At 46.6% G+C, this 23,438-nt stretch overlaps 1 protein-coding gene across 9 annotated transcripts in view; it reads left to right on the top strand.

The window, feature by feature from the left end:
- ASTN2 (astrotactin 2) overlaps positions 1–23,438 on the top strand; it is an 800,822-nt gene that overhangs the window by 557,366 nt on the left and 220,018 nt on the right. For all 9 annotated transcript variants that reach the window (XM_032478291.1, XM_032478290.1, XM_032478299.1 and 6 more), the window contains 2 exons: positions 18,843–18,967; positions 22,045–22,149. In XM_032478291.1, the coding sequence (XP_032334182.1) occupies positions 18,843–18,967; positions 22,045–22,149 (230 nt within the window). The remainder of the gene's footprint in view (positions 1–18,842; positions 18,968–22,044; positions 22,150–23,438) is intronic.

Raw genomic sequence — 23,438 nt, 5'->3', positions numbered from 1 at the left:
CCTGGACTTATATCCTGGAGTTGTCACTTATTAGCTGTGTTACCTTGGCCAGGTTGCTTAGTCTCTCTGAATTTAAGCCAGTCAGTCTCCCTAAAGCTAAATAGCAGTATTGGGGTCAATGATGACCATGCTTTTTAAAAAAATTTTAATTTAATTTTGTTTTTTATTCTAAGCGTCTCATAGATAAAAGTACTAATGAATAAGAGGAGGAAGTTGTTGGTAAAAATTCATTGAATTAGTGTCAGAGCTACACCCCCAGCTATAGCTTACAAAGTCCCTTATTGGCTTTGAGAAAAGGAAATCAGGTATACTCAGAATGACTGCAGAACCTAACATAGCTGGTAATAGCAATCATTACTGTTACCTATTGAGAACATGAAAATTTTACTTTATTCCAGAAAATGTGTTTTTTGTTTTATCTATATCATTTAAATCCTCAAAACCACCCTAGCAGGTTGATAATTTGATCTCCATTCACTGATTAGGAAATTGAGATTTCTCTGGGTTAAGTAATAATATGCCCAAGATCACATGGACTATTTTGAAGCAGAGATTCAAACTTCGTCCTGGCTGTCACTGAAGCCTTGCCCCTTCAGCTTCGTAGAAATGTAGTTATAAGAACACACTGCTCTTATTTGGACAGGACCGTGGTTAAGTGACTGTGGCTCCTGCTTGAGAACTGAGTGGCCACAGAGGAGAGTGTGGCGACCAAACTAAACTAAAAATGCTGTTTATCTGAGAAAGTGTGCGTATTTGTTTCATATGGCTGCTGTAACAAATTACCATTACGTATTAATGGTTGAAACAACATACATCTATCCTTGCTCTGTTCTCGAGGCCAGAAGTCCAAACTAAGCCTTGTGGGGATAAAATCAAAGTCTCGGAGGACCTCCCTCTAGAGGCTTCTGTGAAAATCTGTTGATTGTCTCTTCCAGCTGCTGGCATCCCTTGGCTTGTGGCCACATCACTGCAATCTCCCCTCCCATCTTTACGTCTCTACATCTTTATAAATCCTGCCCCCTCTGGGCACATCACTCTACTTCCCTTCTACAGGGACATATGTGATGACACTGAAGGCCCACCCAGATAATCTAGGATCATATCCCCTTTTTAAGATCTTTAAACTACTATGGATGGAGAGGTTGGCCTAGGAGACCATTCCTCTGAAAAGTCTCCTTTGTTGTATAAGGTACATTGGTGTGCCAGAGCTGCCGCAACAAAATACCACGGACTGGGCAGCTTCAACAACAGAAATTTACTTCTCACGGTTCTGGAGGCCAGAAGCTCAAGATCAAGGTGTCAGCAGGTTTGGTTTCTTCCGGGGCCTTCTCCTTGGCTTTCAGGTGTCCACCATCTCACTGCATCCACACACAGCCTTCCTGACCCACCCCTAGTGTCTCCATGTGTCCAAAATTCCTCTTCTTGTAAGTACACCAGTCAGATATCTCCAGGGGGTGTGATTTAGTCTACCTCATTACTTTTCCATTTAAATGGCGCCAAAAGAGCTGGGGTCACATCTGGGGCACCCGGGTTGGCACTGAAACTAGAAATCAGAAGCAGGCGTTGGGGCGCAGGTGTGAACTGTAAGGCTGATAACCACTGAGTTCAGAAGCAGGAAGAGACTGGGTTAAGAGATGAGATTCAGGATGAAGGCTTGTGACACATATATGCCCAGGTTCTGCTCTGACGTGGCATTTCTGGATGGAAAGACTGGGCTTGGTGGGTTAAAGGAATAGCAGAAGGAGGACGAGAGGTTGATTTCTAGTGCAGAGGTTAGTGTGCAGAAATTATTGCTAGCTGCAGAGACTAGGAAACTATTTCCCCCAGGATCATAAGGTAGTAAGGATTCTAGAATTTACTAGGTAATTGAACGAACAACTTCTAAATGTACTTCCTGGACTAAAAGTCTCTACTCTCAACAGGAATCAGCAAACTCTTCTTCTGAAAGGACCAGGTAGCAAACATTTGTATGGTCTAGGACAGCTACTGAACTCTGCCATTGTAATGGGAAAGCATCAAGAGACAATGTGCAAATCAGTGGATGGGACTGTGATCCAGCTGAATGTTACTGACAAAAATAGGTGGGGGCCAGATAGGCTAGAAGCCTATAGCTTGTCAACCTCTACTGTATAACCATAAATTTAATTTGAAAGAAATCTTGCTTATCTTATTATTATCATTATTTTAATTAATAGATTATTTTTAGAGCAGTTTTAAATTTATGGAAAAATTAAGTAGGAAGTACAGAGTTCCCATTACCTTCAATACCCTCTACCATATGGTTCCTCCCGTTAACATCTTGCATTCGTGTGGTATATATGTTACAACGGTTGAGCCACTATTGATACAACACTATTAACTGAAGTCCATAGTTAATTTTATGTTGTGCAGTTCTGTGGGTTTTGACAAATGCATAAAGTCATGTATCCACCATTACAGTGTCATACAAAATAGTTTCACTGTCCTAAAAATCTCCTGGGCCACCACTTCATCCCTTCTTCTCTCTCCCTGAACTCCTGATAATTACTGGTCTTTTCACTGCCTTCAAAGCTTTACCTTTTCTGGAATGTCATATTGTTGGAATCATACAGCATGTAGCCTTTCAGACTGGCTCCTCTCAAGTAGTAATATGTATTTGAAGGCTGGGGCATAGCTCAGTGGTAGAGTGCGTGCTTAGCATGCATAAATAAGGTCCTGGGTTCAGTCCCCAGGACCTTCATTAAATAAAGAAGTAAAGAAATAATATTCTTTCATGTTTTTTTGTGGCTTGTTAGCTCATTTGTTTTTATTGCTGAAAGCTGTCCCATTGTATGGATGTACCACAGTTTGTTTATCTAGTCATCTATTGAAGGATAATTTGGTTGCTTCCAAATTTTGGCAAATATGAATTAAGGTCACCGTAAACAATCATGTGCAGGGCTTTGGTAAACATCAAGAAGCACAGCTGCAGAGCTGTGGGGTAAGACCCTTTGGCTTTGTAAGAAAGTGCCTAACTCCCTCTCGAAGTTGCTGTTCCTTCGTGCATTCCCACCAGCGGTGAACGCTTCCTGTTGCCCCCTGCACATCCTCACCAGCGTTTGGTATTGTCAGCATTTTCGATCTTGGCCATTCTAATAGTTACGTAGTGGTATTTTATTGTTTAACTTGAGATTCCAGAATGACGTGTGTTGTGCATCGGTTCACATGCTCGTTTGCTGTCTGTGTATCTTCTTTGGTGAGGGGTCTACTCAGCGATTTTGTCACTTTAAAAAATATGATTGTTTGTTTTCTTATTGAGGAATTTTAATGTTTTCTGAATAATTTGGGTACAAGTCTTTTAACAGACATGTGTTTTATAAATAGTTTCTCCGTCTGTGGATTGTCTTTCAGTTTCTATAACAGTGCCTTTCACAGAGCAGATTTTAATTTTAAGAAAGTCCAACTTATCAGGTTTTCTTTAGTGGATCATACTTTTGATGTTGTATCTAAAAACCCATCACCAAACCCAAGATCACCACAATTTTCTCCTGTGTTGTCTTTTAGAAGTTTTATAGTTTTGTGTTTTAAACTTAGGCCTGTGATTAATTTGGGGTCAATTTTTGTGAAAAGTGTAAGGTGTGTGTCTAGATTGTTATTCTCATTTTTTGCATATGGATGTCTATTTGTTCCAGCACTGCTTTTTGAAGAGACTATCCCTTTGCTCCTTTATCAAATATTAGGTGATAGATTTGTGTGGCTCTATTTCTGTGCTCTCTGTTCTCTATTAGTTGTCTATTATTTCTCCAGAATCACACTGTATTGGTTACTATAGCTTTATAATAAGTCTCAGAGTTGGGTAATGTCAGTTCTCTGACTTTGTTTTTCTCCTTCGATTTTGTATTGGCTATTCTGGGTCTTTGGCCTTTCCATATAAACTTTAGAATTAGTTTGTCAATCTGTACAAAATCAGTTTTTGGGAACTTGATTTGGATTGCATTGAGTCTATATATGAACTTGGGAAGAACTGACATTTCAACAGCCTTGAACATGAACATGAATATCTTTCCATTTATTTACATCTTTGATTTCTTTCATCTAGATTTTATAGTTGTCTTCATATAGCTCTTACACATATTTTGTTAGATTTATACCTAAGTGTTTCACTTTTTGGTGCCAATGTAAATGGTATTGTGTTTTTAATTTCCAATTCCAGTTGTTCATTGCTGGCATATTGGAAATACTTTGACTTTTGTATGTTATCTTTGCATCCTGTAATTTTGCCATAATCACTTGTTAGTTCCAGGATTTTTATTGTTGTTGCTGTTGATTCTTTGGAATTTTCTACTGTATATTATCTTTAAAAAAAAAAAAAAAAAGCCCAAATAACATTCCTGTCAGTAATAACGATGATGGTGATGGTGGTGGTGGTGATAGTTAACATTACAGAGTGTGATGTACCAGGTGCCAGGCCACCTGCACCATCTCATTTAATTCCACAACAATTTAGAATTACCAGTACCTAGAATTACCAGACTGTTATTTAGTCTCTATTACAAGTGAGGAAACTGAAATTTAGTAAATAGGGCAATGTATCCAAAATTGCAAAAGGAAATGAAACAAAACAAACAAAAAACAGTTGCAAAAGGCAGAGATAAGACTTAAACCTAGTCTTTTTTCCTAGGAAATAAATAATAACCATAGTAACAGTAACCATCTCTCAGTTAAATATGTACCAGCCTGTTTATATTCATTGCCGCTTTTGATCTTTGTAATTGAGTCTATCAATTACTATTGATACTATTATGATCCTCATTTTACAAGTGAGGTAATTGAGGCTCCTGAAATTAAATAACCTGCCCAGGATCACAGACCTAGTAAGAGGTAGAGTTTAAGATCCATTCTCAGTGAATGTGAACCACAGTTATTATAGACAAACCTGAGGCTCAACATGACCATGTGATTGCATATGACAACATGATCAGTAATTAACAAGGCTGGGAGCTAGATCCAGGGTCTTAGAAACTGAATGGAATTACATTTTGGTGTCATATTTTGAAAAGGCCCAAAATTATGTTCATTAATTGGATTTTTGTTTTCCTAGGCCCTTTTAAAATCTTGACATCCATTGGTTTTAAGGAGCACTTAAAATCCATTTCCAACTGTCCTGTAACAGTATGCACACTTCACCTTGGTTATAACATGAACTGGTTAATGTTCACATTACCTGGATTCTGGATTTGGCTGCAGCTGTTGTCAGACGTGAAAATGAAGGGATGTGAGAGATGGCTGGGCTCCTCATTAGTGCAGTGTTGCAAGAAATACGTGCAAATAGTGCTACATTTTCACCGCCTTTGGGTGTTTTCTTTCTCCATTGCTAATGACTAATAAAAAAAGATAGAAAGAGAAAGGGGAGAGAGAGAGCCACACAAACAAGAAAGCGAGTGCTATGAGATTTTCTTCTACTGCAGTAGGTTTCTCATTTTGCAAAGCTCATTTGAGATGGTTATAGTAAAGACTTCTAAGGTGCCCCGGGGAAAATGGGAAAGACAAAAGGGAAGTAGAAACTTTCAGAGGTGTGACCCCAGCCACAAATTCACACCAGCCGTTCCGAGGTCACGTGTTCTGATTCTAAAGTGTACCTATTGGGAAAGAAGGAAAGAAGAAAGAAAGGAAGGAAGGAAGGAAGAGGGAGGAAGGAAGGAAGGAAGGAATAGGAAAGGAAAGGAAAGGAAGGAAAGAAGGAAAACAAAGAGAGAGAGAGAGAGAGGGAGGGAAGGAGGGAGGAAGGAAGGAGGGAGGGAGGGAAGGAGGGAGGAAGGGAGAAAGAAAAAGAAGAAGGGAAGGGAAGGGAAGGGAACGGAACGGAACGGAACGGAACGGAACGGAACGGAACGGAAGAGTTCTCCCTCTCTAACTACAACCAGGAGTGAAGTTATTATAAATGCATTGATGCTATGTGGTCAGTTAAGATGTGGCTCTGATGTTTCCTATCTGTTGCTTTAAGTTAGTTTTGAAGCATCCTTTTATTCTTTGGAGTCCAGGCTACTGGAGGCTCCATTTCACAAACATTTTTGAGATTCTTACTCTATATACTTGATGCTTTGTTGGGAGCTGGAGAAGGAGAGAGAAGACGGAGCCTCTGGTCTCAATGTGGGGGAAATAGACATCCCACATCAATTTCAGTACCTGCTGGGCTAGGAAGAGTCATATTCAGTGTGTGGTGCTGCGGGTGGGGTATTGCCTGAAGTGTAAATAATTCTCCTAGAGGTCAAGAGTAGGGTATGTGGTTAGGAAAGAATCAAATCCACCAGCGGGGGGTAAAAATCCCATAATATAAAGAAAAGAATTCCAAATTGGTGGCCACCTGTCCTGGATTCTTATTATAGCTCCATCATGTGACTTGGACAAGCTGTGTATGCTTGTCTGGAAAGGGGTAAAAGAGAAGAATGTGAGTCTTTTCCAGCTCTGAAATCTGCATCTTTCTTATTCCTAGTCAAGACAGGCTTTTTGAGAGTGTTCACTAAAACTGTGCTTGAACAGAGTTCCCTACAGCAGCAGTAGCTGCTGCTCATTAAGAGCTTGCTAGTCTCTGGGCTTCTGCTAAGCGGTTCATGTCACGGACTCTCCTAATCTTTACAGCAAGTAGGTGAGGCAAGGATGACCATTATTTACATTTTTCTGATAGGCAAACAGAGGCTCAGAAAAAGTTCAATATTCTGTCCAACCAGAGCCACATGAGAGATGGGAGGTGGATTCAAATCCAGGTGTATCTGGCTGCAAAAACTTCTTCAAAAAAGACAAGAAAGAAGATACACAGTGACCATGGGGACAGGGGTCCCCTCTGGGGACTTCCTCTTAGCCCTCTGTGCTAGAGCCATCGGGACATCTGTGTTAGTGAAGAAAGTGACCCCAGGGCTGAAAGGCACCCCCCCCACCAGAGATGGGAAGTGACTTGCTTAGGGTCACACAGCAAGTTAATGGCATGGCTCCACAGAACTGGCCTCCTGTCCGGGGAAGGACAAGCACGTGTGAGGAACCGTGAGAAGATACATTAGGATTCAGGGACGGTCAGTTTCCTCATCTCTTGGCCTCATTTGGCAAGTGCTTTTTTGCCCCTACTCTGGTACTCTGGAGATAGACATAGGTAATGGTGTGGGTTGGAGGGCTTGCAAATCAGAATATGGAGGTCCTAGTTGGACTTGAAACAGCTTTAAAGATACAGAGGTATCAGCTTCTACCCTCGACTGTGATAGAATCAGTAGCTGGACTCTTCAAGGACAGAGGGAGGGACAAACTGTAGCTTGAGGCTGGGGCTGGAGAGAGAGATCTAGGCTCAGTGGTGCCCCTCCATCCAGCAGCTGGCACCTTGGACCACTGCACATCTGTGTAAGGAGACAGGCTCTAAGCTTGCATATCATTTGGCTGCATCCGGACTGTGTGATCGGGGACAAGGCTAATTTTCATCTTCCAATCTCGTTTATAGCATCTGAAAAAACAGAGATAATGACAACACTTAGTTGGAAAAATGCAGAGGTTGGACCTAGTGATGTCGAGTTTTCCCACCTCAAGCTCTGAAGCTTTATGCCAGACTATTGGGTCTTTGATTCCTTTTCTTGAGAACTGGAAGGACAGTGCAGGGAGATGCTCCAGAGGCCCCAGGGACAGCAGCTCAGCTTGTTCCCTGTGTTATGACAGGACAAGGAATCCCAGAGCTGACACACATGGGCAAGGAGACGGGGGCGAAGTGGCTGAGGAGAAGATAATGTTTCTCTAGCTTGCAATTTCTTTCAATTTCAGGGATCACAATTACTAGGGCAGGAGTTAGTAACAGCCATGCCTAGAATGCTAAAGTGAGTTTGGTACCACTGGTGGAAGTGATTTTGCATTTAGAGAGGGAAGGAAGGCTTCTGCAACGTCTAACCCTGGCTTCTCATTCTGTGTATGTGTGTATGTGTGTTCATGCACACCTGTGTATGAATGAGGGTGGGCCTGCAGAGAGAAAGACAGGTGTGAGCATGGTCAGAGAGGTGGGAGGAGGAGTGGAGCTGACGGCCCTGATTTAATTGTACATGACCCTAGGAAAGTGACCTCACATCTCTGAACCCAGTTTCCTCACCTTCATCGTTGAAGTAATAATATCTACTTTGCAAGATTGTTGAGCAGTGTTTTAGTTTTTCCAGGTTGCTGTGACAAAATGCTGTAGACTGGGTGGCCTATCAGCAGACATTTAGTCCTCGCCATTCTGGAGGCTGGGGAGTCAAAGATGAAGGCACTGACAGGTTCAGGGTCTGGTGAGAGCTCATTTCCCGGCTGATAGGTGGCGCCTTCTCCCTGTGTCCTCACACGGCAGAAGGGACAAGTAGCTCTCTGGGTCCTCTTTTATAAGGGCAGGAATCCCATTCATCAGGGATCCACCCCCATGACCTGATTACCTCCCAAAGGCCCCACCTTCAAATACCATCACATTGGGGATTAGATTCCAACTGATGAATTTGAGGGGAACACAAACAATCAGCCTATAGCAAGAAAGTTAAAAACAATTCCTGCAGAGTACCTAACACATGGTATGCAGTCAATATAAAGGGCAGTTACTGTTATTAAATGGGAGTCCATCTGGGACATTCAGCCAGCACTGGTATTTTCAATGATTCAACCTTCATTTTTTAGCATTTCATTTAGAGGGAAGAAACTAAATATCCCTAGCATATTTTTGCATAGTTTTTAAGAACATGGAGTTAGGCTGTTCAAAGTCCAGCTTACTAGCTCTGTGAACTCATAAGAACTCTGTACTTCTGTTCCCTCTCTTAAAAAAAAAAATTGTAGTAAGAGTTCTTACCTTACGGAGTTGTGAGTGTGAAATGAGATATGTGCAAGGCCTTTAGAATGATGTCTAGCACAGAGTGAACAATCAATAGATAGTGGCTTTAAGAATGACACGTGCTATTCTGACACTAGCTGTCTAGGCAGGAAAGGGCGAGATGGGTGGGGCAGCAGAGATGAGTGATGCAATGACCCAGGGCCTCACAGGAGGGAGACTGCAGTACCACAGCTGAATGCCTTGTCCCCCCTCCATTTCCATTCATTCATCCATTCACTGAATAAGCACTTATTAAGTCCCCAGTGTGTGCTTCAGCCACTGTGTTGGGGCTGGATGCATAGCAGTGAGTAAGACAGACATGGTATTTATCCTGTAGTGCTCCTGGTCCAGTGAGAGAGACAGCGAGTGAGCAGCACCAGTAGTCCAGCACGAAAATGCTAGGGTAGGGGGAGGATGGGTGCTGTGGAAACCCAGGGAAGGGATGTTGAACTGTCAAATGAAGGGAAACGTGTCAGCAAGGTGTTGGAAAAACCCACAAAACTGGAGTGGGGTAGGCAGAATAATGGCCTCCAAGATGTCCGTGTTTAATCCCTGGAATAAATTATCTCGCATGGAAAAGGGAGATCAAGGTGCAGGTTGAAGTGAGGTTGCTAATAGTTGATCTTGACATAAAGAGCTGATGCTGGATTATCCAAGCAGGCCCATGAAATCCCAGGGGTCCTTAAAGTGGAAGAGGGAGGAAGAGAGGAGGTCAGAGCGATGTGATTCCAGAAGGACTGGACTTGCCTTGGCTAGCTTTGAAGATGGAGCCTAGGAATGTGGGCAGCCTCAAAAAGCTGGAAAATGCAAGGAAAGAAAGTCTTGTTTAGAGCCTCCAGGAAGTGTGCAACCCTGTTGATGCCTTGATTGTTGTCCAGAAACCCGTGTCAGCCATCTGACTCGCAGAACTGTTAAAAGGTAACGAGTTTATGTTGTGTTAAGCCACTAAGGTTGCAGTGATTTGTTATGGCAGCAACAGAACACACATACATGGAGCTAATGATATTTTTGAGTTAGGACCATCATTTTAGAAAATCATTCTGGCCACAGGATGGTAAATGAGTTGGAGAGGCGAGGCTGGGTGCAGAGAATGTGGTTAACAGGCTATTGTGATAGGCCCTGGGAGAGGGCAGGATGGCTTAAGCCAGGACTGACAGCTGTTATGTGCTGCGTCTGTACCAGAGGGGTGTCAGCCAAATAGATCCCTGCATCCAAGACCTGCAGAGCCTGGGATGGGGACAGACACACAGTGAACAGCCCCCTCCACCCCGCCGGCAGCACTGCCTGACTTACCCCACAACTCTCCCTCCACCCGCCACCACGTGCAATTAGGATCGAGACCTGCAGGTTCCACCTCCAGAGTCTCTCTCTAACCTGTCCCTCTCCCCTATATTCTGCCACACAACTACTCCCCCATGTCTTGGCTGTGTTGCTGCAAAACCTCATACCTGGTCTCCCTCCCCTTGAGCCTTGTTCCTTTCCCAGCCCACCCTCTACCCGGCATCCACACCATCTTTCTAAAGCTCCAGTCAGATGGCACCACTCTCTTGTTTAAAACCCTGTAATGGTTTCCTTACCATCACGTAGAAGACTCAGAAAATCTGATTCCTTCCTGCCCCTCACTAGCCCATCTTTGCTTTTTACTCAGAGCTTCTACACTTGGAGCTTAGCTTTTTCCAATATCCAGAATGTGCCATATTAGTATTTCTCTCTCTCTCTCTCTCTCTCTCTCTCTCTCTCTCTCTCACACACACACCTTTGAACTATTGCACGTGCTATTACTTCTACCTGGGTCCCACCTTAACCCTAACTGATCTCCCTTCCTTGCTCTCTCCCTGGATAGCCCCTCCCATTGGTCAAGACTCACCTCTTCCAGGGAGCCTTCCAGGCCTCTCCAGTCTGTGTTAAGTGCCTCTTCTCTTTACTCCCTGGGTCTCTGAACCTCCTCTGTGAATCTTAAACTATCACACTAACCTATAACCATCTCTTTAAACAGTAAAAGGTTCAAACATCTTTCCACTGCAACTCAGTCATGCAAAACACTGGTCTTCTTAATTTTCTACAGCTGACATAATCTTTCCCTCAAGTTTTCATTCCACTGATAGCAAAAAAAAGTAGTTCAACTTGCCAATTAAGGATACAGAACATATTCTTCAAGGTAAATATTTAGTCCATTCAAAGTTGAACCCTTCACCAACCAGCCCTGTCTTTGCCTTACCAGGAAGTCTTCCCCGACCTCCAGTTGGCCTCAGGGTGCAGGCAGTGCTGATGGGAGAAGGACGTTGGTACAAATGTGATCTGTTGGATGCTTTCTGGCATTTACTATGTGATTTCCTGTTTGAGCTTGGATCCCAGCCTTGCCTGGCATCCATTGTGATGCGGGTGGTCTTGGGCGTTCTTTTGAGAGGGGCTGAGTGTCAGAATCCAGAGTCCTGAGGCCTCTACTCTCTGAAGAACCCTTGTTCCAATCCCAGGCTTCGTCCCCATCCCTGCCTCTGTGGGAGCAGGGGGGTTATGCCAGGAAGTCCCATCAGCTTTAATTCCTCCACACTGTGGGTGCAGGACTTGGGGGGCTGACTCCTGCTGGCCTCCTGCTCACCCGCTGCTGCCCTCTCATGGGGCCTCCTGTTGGCTTGTCGGATGCAGGGGATCACATATCCCCCAGGCTACAGCCTGTTCTGGGGTAGGGGGACAAACCCTGTTGCTCCTGCTCAAACTCCCTTAGACTTGCCCCAAACCCTTGTTGATATTTCAGCATTTTTTGACACTGCCCTTGAAGCTGGGGTGAGTAGGGAGGAGAGTTGGCTTCCAAAAAGGCCAGAAAGAGGTTCAGTGACTCTCAAGCCCGAACCCCTAGCCTCCAGGCTTTCTTTCCTCAGCAATTCCTCCCCACACTAGTGGCAGAAAAAAGGGCTTTCTCTAACCTCTTCCTGTCTGGTGGGCACTTCCCGGAGGTCAGAGCCTGCACCGACCGTACATGGAAATAAGACATCTGGGTTGGCCAGGCCTGCCTTTGATACATAAGGGAACCTTCACGCCCAGCACAGGCTGGCTTTCAAAACCATTGTCTGGCTCAAGACACTACAAAGTCAGCTTTGAGATCTAGCCCCAAGCTGAGTGATGGCACCCTTTCTTTTCTAGAAGGTGTCTGCTCTTCTACCTAAGGGGCGCATGCCTTTGATTTAGCAGGCAGGGCACCACGGACCAATATGATCTGTGGGGAATGAAAAATGCTCATTGTAACATTTTCCAAACCATTATTCACCTGGCACACATTTGCACATGTATGTGGGAATCATGTGTATGCAAGTCTCCTGGGCTGTGAGCGTCTTGAGGGTGGGGAATGTTTGTTTTCCCAATGCCTGGCATATAATCTTGAAACTTTGTTGAATGAATGAATGAATGACTGAATCTGAAGTGCTTGAGTGGAGAACTTATACCAAGACCACTATTTAAGAAGCAGACCACATGAGAACTAAGTTTCTAACTGTTCCCCCAGAAGGGCAGAGGTGGAGGATGGGCATGGACAAGCGGGAACATGCATTTAATCACGGGGAGACCCTATGACTTGAGAATGGCTGCAAAATCTAGGCCAGCGTCTCTCAATCAGGCATTCGGAGAAATAAATAGTTTGCATCCATCCCTCCTCCCAGTTCCAGAGGTAAGGAGTGGCTTCCCCAAACCACCCAGCCAGGCAGTGACAGAGCCAAGATGAGGACAGTCCCCCAACTCCTTGATCACAGAGGAAACCACATCTCAGCCAAGGTTGCCTCTCTTGGCAGAAAGACTCAGATGAGCTGGAGGCGAAGGAGGGGTCATGGTTTAAACCAGGGGCGATGTCCTTGTCGGTACTGGGAGTTCGATGGCACTCTTTCTGGAGGCTTTGGGCCGCTTAGGGAGAAACAGGGAGCGTGGACCCCTCCCTGCGAACTCAACATCATGCCTTCCCTCCACTGAGAAAAGGCTGCAGATACTGCTGGCTCTGGGATGATTTACTTCCGCGAAATACCTCAATTTAAATGCTAATTTCCCCAGAACTGAGGGGTGATCAGCTCTTACATGCTGGTGGCTATGTATTAATGTATCCAAAAACGCTCACACATATTCTTAAATGGAGGCGGGCAGGAGGGAAAACCCTGGGAAGGGTGGGGGGAGGATGGCTCAGTGGCCCAGCTTCCCTTGCTGGTGAGTCCTGTTAGTATGGCTGATGAGAGGGAAGCCACCCAAGGTGCATGCTCTGTGGAAGTGCTCTATGGGTTCCTGTCACTGGGAGGTCATAAGCAGGTGGCATGGAGGGCGAGGAGGCCCACCTCCACCTCTGCGCACAATTCAGTAGAAGTTAGGGAGCGCTTATGCTTATGCTTGTGAGTGGCACTGTGCTGGGCTCTCGGATCTCCAAGAGATCCGGAATCTGCTGTAAGATTCAGGAAAAGGGACTAGCATTAAAGAGAACTCTACATGAATCCTCCTTCTTACTCCTTGACGTTGAACTCCTGACTCCCGTTTTACAGATGGAGTCAGCAAGGCTCATAAAATGTAGGTCTCCAAGGTCACACAAAAATTTGGACCCATGTCTCTATGACTTCTGAGCCTGTGCCTTTTCCACCACTGGTTCCCACATTGGCTGCTGGAATCTACCCTCAGACAAGATGCATGAAAGAAAAGTGACAAGAAAGATTTATTCCAAGTGGGGAAAGTTGGAATGGATTCTTAGAAGAGATGGTTTTTTTAACTGGTCCTCCTGTTTCCTGCTAGCAGTCCTCACCCCGCCCCATCCCCTGCACCTCCTCCCCAAGCCGAATGCACACATGTACTCACGTGTTTAGCAAGAGTGGGAGGTCTGACTGGCCTCTGCTTAGGGGGATCACCTTTTCCCATCTGGTCCCCACTCCATGGGAGCCAGGGTGTCTGCAAACTTAGGAAGTTAGAGGAAGAAAGTAGGGTTTTGAAGCTTCTTGCAGAAAAGCTGGCATCTTAGACTAAAATCCCCAACATCCCTTAGATCCTGAGGCATCCTGGGACCCTGTAACCAAATATCAGAAAGGACTCCACGAAGGTTGTGCACACATTACTTTTGTCTGGGTTTCCTTCCTTTGCTGCCTCAAAAGATGTTCATTGAGCACCTACTTTGCATGCGGTTTGCACTGTGTGAGGTCCTGGGGAGGGGGACAGTCACAACCCTGGCCCCCATGGAGTGCAGAGTCTAGTGAGAGAGGTAGGTATCCCACAAGGTCCCTTTGAGCACGTCTGGGTTAGGAACTCTGAAGCTCTTCATGGAAGAATAGGGCAGGATGCTATGAGAGGGTGCAACAGGGGAACGGACTCTGAGAAGGTTTCTCAAGGGCAGAGAAATTACATGTGGTCTGAGTGACAAGTAGGAGTTGGCCTGGTTCAGGGCAGTGGTGGGCAAGAGCTTTCCAGAGAGAAGGCACATCCCAAGTGGACCTTTTGTGGGAAGTGAGTGTGCCCCAGGAGAGGAACTTACAGCCAGTCAGTGGGGCTGAACAGTGGGCAGGGGGCAGTGGTTCCCAAAACAAGGCAGAAAGAATAGGCAGGGGCTGGACGGTGAAGACCTCGTAGACCTTCAGTCTGTGCTTCGTGCTCCTCCAGGCACCTCCTCTGACTCTCCACTGCTGTACCCCTGGTGTGCAGATCCGCCCCTGGAGCGCGGGAGACCCCAGTGCATGTTTGTGGAATGAAAGAGACCTCTCCCAGAGTGCTCCTGAGTCCCCGGGGCCCAGGATCTGCTATTTAAAAAATCTGATGAATTGTTTCTATATAGTGTCAGTTGAGACTGAACTCTTTTCATAGATATTTGGGGGGAGATGTTTGTCTCAAGAAACACAGCCCTTTTTCTGTTTGAGACACGACATCCACTTGTGCAGACACACACAGACATGTGCATACAGCTCCATCCACGGGCACAAAAGCACATCCCTCTGGTGGTTAACAACAGAGCTGCCTGGTCTCAGGTTATCTGCGTGATCAAGAGCGTGGGCTGTGGAATGATCCACTGAACGCGTGTTTACTGGGAACCAGGTGCTAAACTAGGAGCCCCACTGCACTTCCCAACTGTGGACTTCAGTTGAACAAGCTCCTTAACCTCTCTGAGTATCCATTTCTTCATCTACAATATGGGAGTAATAATAGTAGTTAGAGAATTTTCATGTGGTTAAAATCACACACACACACACATCTTGGCACAGTACCTAGAACATAGCTGATGATTAACAAATATGATCAATAAGCAAATATTACTTACTCTTCTTCCTGTCTTCCTATTATTAGGATTAGTTAGTTGCCTGGTAGTACACACACACACACACACACACACACACACACACATGAATGTACACCCACACAAACTCCAATACTCTGAATTTGATTTCGGGTCAACTGAGTTTAAGCCAGCACTGTGCCATCCTCCTTGTCACCTTCCCCGAGTGGGTGGATTCTGAAGCTGCTGTCTGGGTTCTGTCTGAGGTCCTCAGCCCAGAGGAACTTTCCCAGCACAGCCGTTCCCGTTGGTGTTTTGCCTCTGGGGAGAGTTGATTGATGCGAAGGCCCTGGGCGCCCTCTGCTGGCAGAGGCCATGCAGGACTTGTCGTGTCGCCCAGGCAGCCGTGAAGGGACCCAGTCCTGAGGGACCGTCCTTGGTCCTTGGTCTTTGCCGTTGCTGTCTCGTCATTCCTTGCTTCTCCCCTACTTCGCTCCCTCCTCACTGTCCGTACTAGCCTATGAGCCTCTACCCTTCCATTGTCTCCCTCCTTCTCATGCACTTCCTCAAGACCCTCTCTGCTTCCCGGAAGTTCAAGGAGAAAACCATCTTTTGAGAGAAGGGGAGTCATGAGCCAGGCACTCTACCATCCTGAAGTCACCCACTGTGCTGCCACTCATTGTCCCTTTGAGGTGAGGTTTGCCACACAGTCAAGCCCAGCTTGAACAAGGCAGAGGGATTAGAGGAGAGGGACGTGGGGGTGGACAGAGTGGCACTGTCTCCTCCCCTGCGATTATAAAATTACTGCCAGAGAAGATGTGAAATGTGACCCTGGGTGGTAAAGTGAAAAATGATAAGCTTGCCTTCAGTGCACCCCAGTGCACTCGGCGTGTAGTCCAGGGAAGTCACTTCACGTCTGAGAGCTATTTCCCCATCAGCTGGTTGGGGAGTGTAATCATGTCCATCTCATGGCACTGGAGTCGGGGTTGGTGAGGCCACCTGGAGAGCAGAGCACCTGGTGTGCAGTCAGGTCATAATGAGTAACAGCCCGCTTCCCTCTGCCTGTCTGGGCTCAGTGCACTCGAGCCTGCTATGGCTCTTCCAGCTTTGACAGCCTGTGTTACGTCACAAGCAGCATTTTCAGTGCCCTGCATCTGTGCAGTGATGAGGAGTGTGAGCTCTGGGGCCAGACCACCTGAGATGTCCCACTTCCCAACTGTGGTCTTGAGTAGTTACTTAATGGCTTTGTGCTTCAGCTTTTCCACCTCCAATCCGAGGTTCCTAACAGTGCCTAATTCGTATGGTTAGGTGAGAACTAGTGTAAAGGACTTGGAATAGTGCCTCGTGTGTAGTAGATGCTCAACAAACAGCTACTGCCATCATCGTTGTTAGTGTCATTTCACTACAGCAGCCTGAATGGCTCTTAAGATCCCCATTTTACAGATGAGAATGTTGAGGTTTGAGTGGTTTGCTCCAGGTTACACAACTAGGATGCTGTGTGGGCAAAAGAGGCGCCCAGTCTTCAGAGTCATCTCACTCTTGCCCTCTCCTATCCATGGAACAGGTGTGTGGGTCTCATGGGGGAGGGACCCTTGGCCAGAAGCCTCCAGCCTGCTCGGGTCCCTGATAGCTGGTCCCACTGGGTATTCTGCATAGCTGATGCCTTGTCTCCCCCACATGGCTGAGAAGATCTAGAGGACAAGGGGAGAATCCAGTCTATCCCTGGATCCCTCTTACCCAGCCCAGGGCTCCACCCCGAGAGTGTGTGCTCAGCTCACGTTGGTTCAATACCCAGGGCATGGGGACACTCTCCACCTCATTATGTATCTAAGGGAAGGTCTGTATCACCAGAGGCCACCTCATGAGGGGGACAGGAGGAAACTTAGTTCCTTAGGCTCTGACAAGTTTACATGCTACCTGGGGGCACTTCCATGGCTGTTCCACATGTTCAAGTTTACAGACAAATTCAAAGCCAGCCTCCAACACCTAGGCAGCACCCATGAGCACAGGCACACTTGTAGGCATAAGCAAGTACAGTGCCACAGACAGACGAGGGCACACCTATGACACACAAAACAGCATGCTTAAATGTACACGTGTGGACCTAGAAACTCGCCATCGTGCACATGCATGCCGGGAAGACAGTCCCGGCCCCAGCCGCTCACCTTACCAGGTGTGCGGTCAGACAGATCTGGGTTCCAACCCCAACTCTGCCACCTCTTACCCCTGCACCTCATTTTTTTTCTTATCTGTACAATGAAGATAATGATAGCTCTTTTTTTAGTCGGTATGAAGATTAAATGATAAAAAGGGATGTAAAGTGCTTAGCCAGATCTTAGCAAATTATAAGGATTCAATACATAAATGGTCAGAGATGATGATGACGACGACGACGACGACGACGACGACGGAGATGCTGGTGATGTGGAAGATGGAGATATTATGTCCTCCTCCGGACTCTGACCTGCTCAGGGGATCAGACACGGAGAAGGTGTTCACTAAATGAGTGAATTGGTGGTGAGCTTCGCAGTTGCCTGGGGGTGGAATGTGTGGGGACGTGGAGCACAGACAGGAGGGTGACCCAGGCCGCACATCACCTGCATAGCCGCATAGCCGCATAGCCAAGATCCAGCTTCAAACGTGTTGCTTTGGCATCACAGATTTTTGTTTGCCAATTTCTGATTTTCATTTCAAGGTTTCCCATTCAAAACAGATTGATAAACATCCCTCTCCCTCTGTTCTCCTCCTCCTGCTCCTCTTCCCCCTCCTTGTCCTCTCCAGATTGTGGGGAGTGTCTCTAACTCTGAGGATTTCTGAATAGCAAGGGACCTCAAAAGTCAGATTTGAGTACAGAAATGCCCTGGATACTGTCCATGCCAAGTGGCTGTCAAGCTTCCTACTTGCATACTCCCAGCTACAGCAAGCTCACCACCTCTCAGTGGCAGGCTGTTCAATTTTTAGGCAGGTCTATTGTCTAGAAGATTGAAGCCTGCCTCCCTGTGATACAATATCACCCTTCCCCTCCCCTTAAGACTACCTTTGTTCAGGGTTCAGTGCCCAGAGGGTACCCCAGAGTCTGTCTTCTGTTTCCTGGGCTGGCCCTGCAGGGAAGGGACAGAGGCACCTGCAGAAGTTAGGGCAAGAAAGAGTACTAGCCTAGGAGTGGGGAGACCTGGTTTTGAGTCTAAGCCATTGTTTGTGAGCAATTCGCTCCCCTTCTCAGGGCCTCAGTGTCCCCATGTGTAAAAGGAGTGGTTTGATGCAAAAGATCTCTTAGGATCCTCCATTTAGCACACAAACACCTATTCTTTCCAGACTTCCCTTCTCCATTTTAACTTCACCCCGTCTTTCTTCAAGCACTCCATGCTGTCCTCAGATCTCTCACATCCTGGCTCACATAGTCACTGCTTATGTAAGGGGACATTTAGCAACCATATTTACAGTTTATAGAACCTCAGACTGTGTCTTAAGCAATTGGCAGCTTTATCCCACGAAGTGTTTATAACTACCCTGAGATCTCACTTTTATAGACAAGGAAACTAAAGTTCTGAGTGGACTGGGAGCCTACTCGAGGTTGTGTAGCTAGTAAGTGGAGAGCCTTGATTCAAGCCCCTGCTGCCAGAGTCTAGAGTCTGTTGTTAGCACCATGTTCTCAAAGATGGGACTGAGGGAGCCAGAGGCATCGCAGCAAGGCCGCCCACCCACTCGTGAGCCTCTCTTCTGCCTGCGAACCTCCTGCCCTCCTGCCCTGCCGCCCCCGCAGCCTCCACGTCCTCCTCGATCTGGCAGTGTCTCTGCTCCTCTCCACAGGGAGAACAACTTCATCAAGGACTTCCCTCAGCTGGCCGACGGGCTGTTGGTGATCCCGCTGCCGGTGGAGGAGCAGTGCAGGGGGGTCCTCTCCGAGCCCCTCCCGGACCTCCAGCGGCTCACTGGTAAGGCACATGCGCTGGGCCCCTCCCAGGCCTCCCTGCCGACGTGCCTGGTCTCCAGGACACATCAGCCCTCAGCACGTCCGCTGGGCCTCCACATTTGAGGGGGATGGGGTGTGAAAGGGACCTGCCCTTCCCTGGGCCCCTGCTGGCTGTGCAGAACTGGGGTCTTCCCTGAGCTCTGAGCTGAGGCCAGGTTTACTCTCTTAGCAAATGCAGTGTTAATAACTGTAGTCACTGGTTAGATCCCAAAACATGTTTATCCCACATAACCGAACCTCTGTACCCTTTGACCAGCATCTCCTCATTTTCCCCATCCAACCACCATCCTACTCTCTGCTTTTAAGAGTTCAACTGTTTTTAGATTCCACCTATAAGTGAGGTCATGCAGTTCATTTTTAACTCATCTTAAAATAAACCAAGTGGACCCCACCACCCCAACCAGGAACCTCTCTCACTTGAAAGCACTTCAGTTACACAGCTTGTTCATGAGCATGGGCACTGAGCCATCCTGTGGGGTGGGTGTTATTTTTTTCTCATTTTATAGATGAGGAGTCTAGACTCAGAGAGGTAAAGGGACCAGCTGAAGGTCACACAGCAAATCTACAAGGACTAGAACCAGCTGCCGTGGCTCCGGGTCTCCTGCCCTTTTCACTCCACTCTGTGGCTCCCTGCGTCCCCGCTCCCCCCCAGCCTGTCTCTTCTTTACTGAGAAGCTCTCTTCTGCAGGCTCTCCTGAGGCTCATGTTTTCATCCCACTGCAGGGTGCCCTCTGCTTTTCTTCATTTTCTCTTTTTTTGGGAGACTTTCCCAAGATTCAAGGGCCCTGGCTCTGCCTTTGTGATACAGTACCTTGTGGTTCTGCATTAGTGGTACACACTGTTAGGATTTTTTTTTCAATTCAGGTATCTTTGGAGGTGTCCTAATAAAGGAACTGTCACATTTTAAGAGTTAATTTCTTCTTAATTACCAGAAAAAATAACCTCCCTCATCCCAGGGTTTCATTTTACCCCTAATCCTTGGGTGGGGGTCTAGGATGGAGTCAGGTAAGATGGGGGTCAGGGATTGAGGAAGGACCAGGGATGAGCTTGCGGTCAGGAATGGGATGCGAGTGAGTGAGTGAGTCAATAGATAGGTATTTACTGAGAGCCTACTCTGTGCCAGGCTCCGTTTTGACTCTGCAGGAGTAGGCGTAATATAGACCATGGCCTTGACCTCAAGAAGATGACATTTCACGGAAGGGGCTTATATTCCTGGCTGGAACCCAGGAAGGACCAGGGATGGGGGAAAGTGAGGATAGAGTGATGATCACTTACGGGGGAAGCCTAGAGATGAGAGACAGAGATGGTTTTGTGAATTTCTTAATAATCAAAAGAGATAGTTTTTTTTTTTCTTTTTCCTTTTGGACACAATGCCACCAAGTGAATGAGCTGCATCAACAGCCTGCAGCAAAGCGCTCTGCCTCCCTGTCTTGGGTATGGCCCCGGTCACCGACACCCCCCGCAAGACTGCTCGGAACTAGGACAAGCACTAATAGATGGGGCAGAGGCTGCCTGGGTGCTGGTGTCTGGTCTTCCTGTGCAGACTGTTTTCTCTGCCCTGACTCGAAACACAGCCCCCTCCCTCTCTTCCACCCGCTCTCCTCCTCTCCCTAGTGTCCGCAGAGGAAAGACAGGACAGGCAGAGCAGATAAACAGAGAGGACATATTTATAACAAAACAACCTCGCTCCAGTGGACATACCTTTGGGGATCATGAATATTTTACTTTCAAATGAAAGCCTCTAAAAAATTATATTATTCCTGAAAAGGCTGTGGAGGAAAAAAAAAATGACAGTAATGGACTTTAATACTGCAGTAATGTCCAGGAAGAAATCATTTGTTCCAAAGAGATTCTCATTTTAATCTTGGTATCAAATATCTTTTTAAGTACCTCCTCACCAGAGGACAAGAGAGAAGGATAGAAAATGTGCCTGCCGTTTGCAGAGGGTATAGAACAACAATACTGCTAACTGCTGATGTGATTAGCATTTTTTTTCGTGAATCTTTTTTCCTGATTATAAGAAAGTATGCAGTGATCAGAGAGGAACATTTAGAAAGCGGAGCTGAATATAAATCAGAAATCAAGAATCTTTAACACAGCCGTCACTCCGAGTTAACCACTTGCTAACGTTTTGTTGTGTGTTTTTCCTTTGTTTATGTTTTATCTACACTTGTGTTTTGCAAAATGCATTCTGCGGAACGTGAGTTCCAGTGGACCCTAAAAGCAGGGCTCCTTGACCAAAGAAGTTTGTGCAATGCTACACACTACCTTCATGTACCTTTAAAATGCATATTAATTTATTCAAGGTCCTGAGAAATTATAGTTTTTTAAAAATTTTGTTCAACTCTGTTCAGCCAGTTTCTCAGTCTTGTTTGAAATGGGAACCTTTTATCTGTCCACACGGGTATTTTACATGATTCCAAAGGACATCTCGTGTTTCCATGTTAGGAAACAATGGTCCACACTGGGGTGGGCAAACATAAAAGATCAGATAGTAAATGTCTGAGGCTTTGCACGCGGTCTCTGTCACAACTGCTCAGCTCTGCCATCATCGTGTAAAATAGCCTTAGGCAATGTGATGAGCGGCTGGGGTTCACTGGCCCCCAGTCTGCAGGGATGCATTTCTGGGTCACCAGAGGACTTCCGCTGCTATTAATTCATTTGAGTCTCACAAGGCACCTATGAAATAAGGTCAGCCTAGGGAGTCATGGTATCAGATAGGGAAACTGAGGCACCATGACGTCTAGCATCCCCTGGCAAATTGCCCTCAGGACTAAGTGGAACTTTAAATCCCTTCTTGCTTGTAGGGTAAAGGGGCCATGTAATCTGTGGGGCAGAAAGAAAAGACAGGTTTGGAGCCGAGATCAGAGGCCAGGAGGGGAAGAGGTCTGGAGGTGGGATCCAGATAAAGCTGTCAGCCCCAGAGAGAGCCCGCACTCTAGGGCCGAGCCTCTGCCCAGAGGCCAGGGCTGCGGGGTGGGATTGTGGGGTGAGGCCTCTAGATGTGGGCTTACGTGGGCTTCTTGTTCCCTCCTCCAGGCGACATCAGGTATGACGAGGCCATGGGTTACCCCATGGTGCAGCAGTGGCGGGTCCGCAGCAACCTGTACCGCGTGAAGCTCAGCACCATCACCCTCTCAGCAGGTGAGGACCGCTGCCCGGCAGCCAGGGGACCAAGCATGATGCCGGGCATCTTCCCCAGGATCTGGCCGAGTGCTGACAAAGGAGATGCTGAAGGAGTGAGGCCACGCCCTCCCTGCCATCAAAGAACTCCCAGGGAGGGCAGGTGGTTGGCAAACAGACATTGATGTCCACACATGGCAGGAGGTCAACACAGCAGTAGGGCAGCTGTCCATTCTGGGGAGTAAGAGAGGCTCTGAATAGGGTGTGGTGGGATGAATAGGAGAGAGGGGTAAGTGACAATTTCAGTCACATTTATGTTCTGCCAGTATTTCAGGCATGTGGCTTGTAAGTTCTTTTAGGCACTGATTCCTCTTGTCTCTCCTGGCTGATTTCTTTTCCTGCCCATCTATATAGCAATAAGGCTTTCTCTGCTCCCCCTGCCCACCAACACACACACACACACACATTGCCCACACTTTGCCTACATAAACCCTGTGCTTCGGCTAAGGGGGATGGCTTGCAGTTCTCAACATGGGACATTTATTTCATGTCTTGTGACTTTGCACATGCTGTTCCCTCTGCCTGGATCTGCTTGCACATCCTGCAATGCTTGGAGCTGCCTCTCCATTTCATGTACCCCTCAGAGTAACTCAAGGAATTCCCTGTGCTTGACTGCCTATATTAAAGCACTAACAAGTGCTTGATTCATATCAGAATCCTGTCCGTCTCCCCAACTGACGTGAGAACTGCAGGCAGGGCTTTAGTCCTATTTATTCCTAGACCCTGAATTCCTGCACATTGTTGGTGCTCCTTTTTGATGAAAGGCTAAAAAATAAATGAAAACTGAAAAATAAGGAATGAGTGAAGGACTCTGGAAAGATGGGGCCTGGCCTCGGGTTTTCTACCCCGGCTTTTACTCATAACACTGTCGTGGGTTGCTGTCCGAGTGCCTCCTCATTGTTGGCCAGCTCTTTTCTTATCCTTTCTTTTTCAGCATCACTTTGTTCATGAGCAACGTAGAACTCTTTTAGCCTGGAAATTGGGAAGTAAAAATAGTAATTACTGCTGACATCTGCCAAGCACTTTATGATGTTTTATATCTCAGGACTTCCATCAGTCTCAAAAAAAAGACATTCTTTGTCCCCTTTTTTTTATTTTCAGGAAAGAAAACTGAGGGTCAGAGTGGTTAAGTAACTTGCCCGAGGTCACACAGCTAGTCACTGGCAGAACAGGAGCAGAGCAGGGATCTGATGGCAGTGTAGTCTGCCTGGATAAAGAACCACAGGGCTTCTCCATGATGTGATTTCTTA

The sequence above is a fragment of the Camelus ferus genome, chromosome 4 (genome assembly GCF_009834535.1).
Source record: "Camelus ferus isolate YT-003-E chromosome 4, BCGSAC_Cfer_1.0, whole genome shotgun sequence".
Taxonomy (NCBI): domain Eukaryota; kingdom Metazoa; phylum Chordata; class Mammalia; order Artiodactyla; family Camelidae; genus Camelus; species Camelus ferus.
Note: the sequence above shows the minus strand (reverse complement) of the source record. Positions and strands in the feature narration are given on the sequence as shown.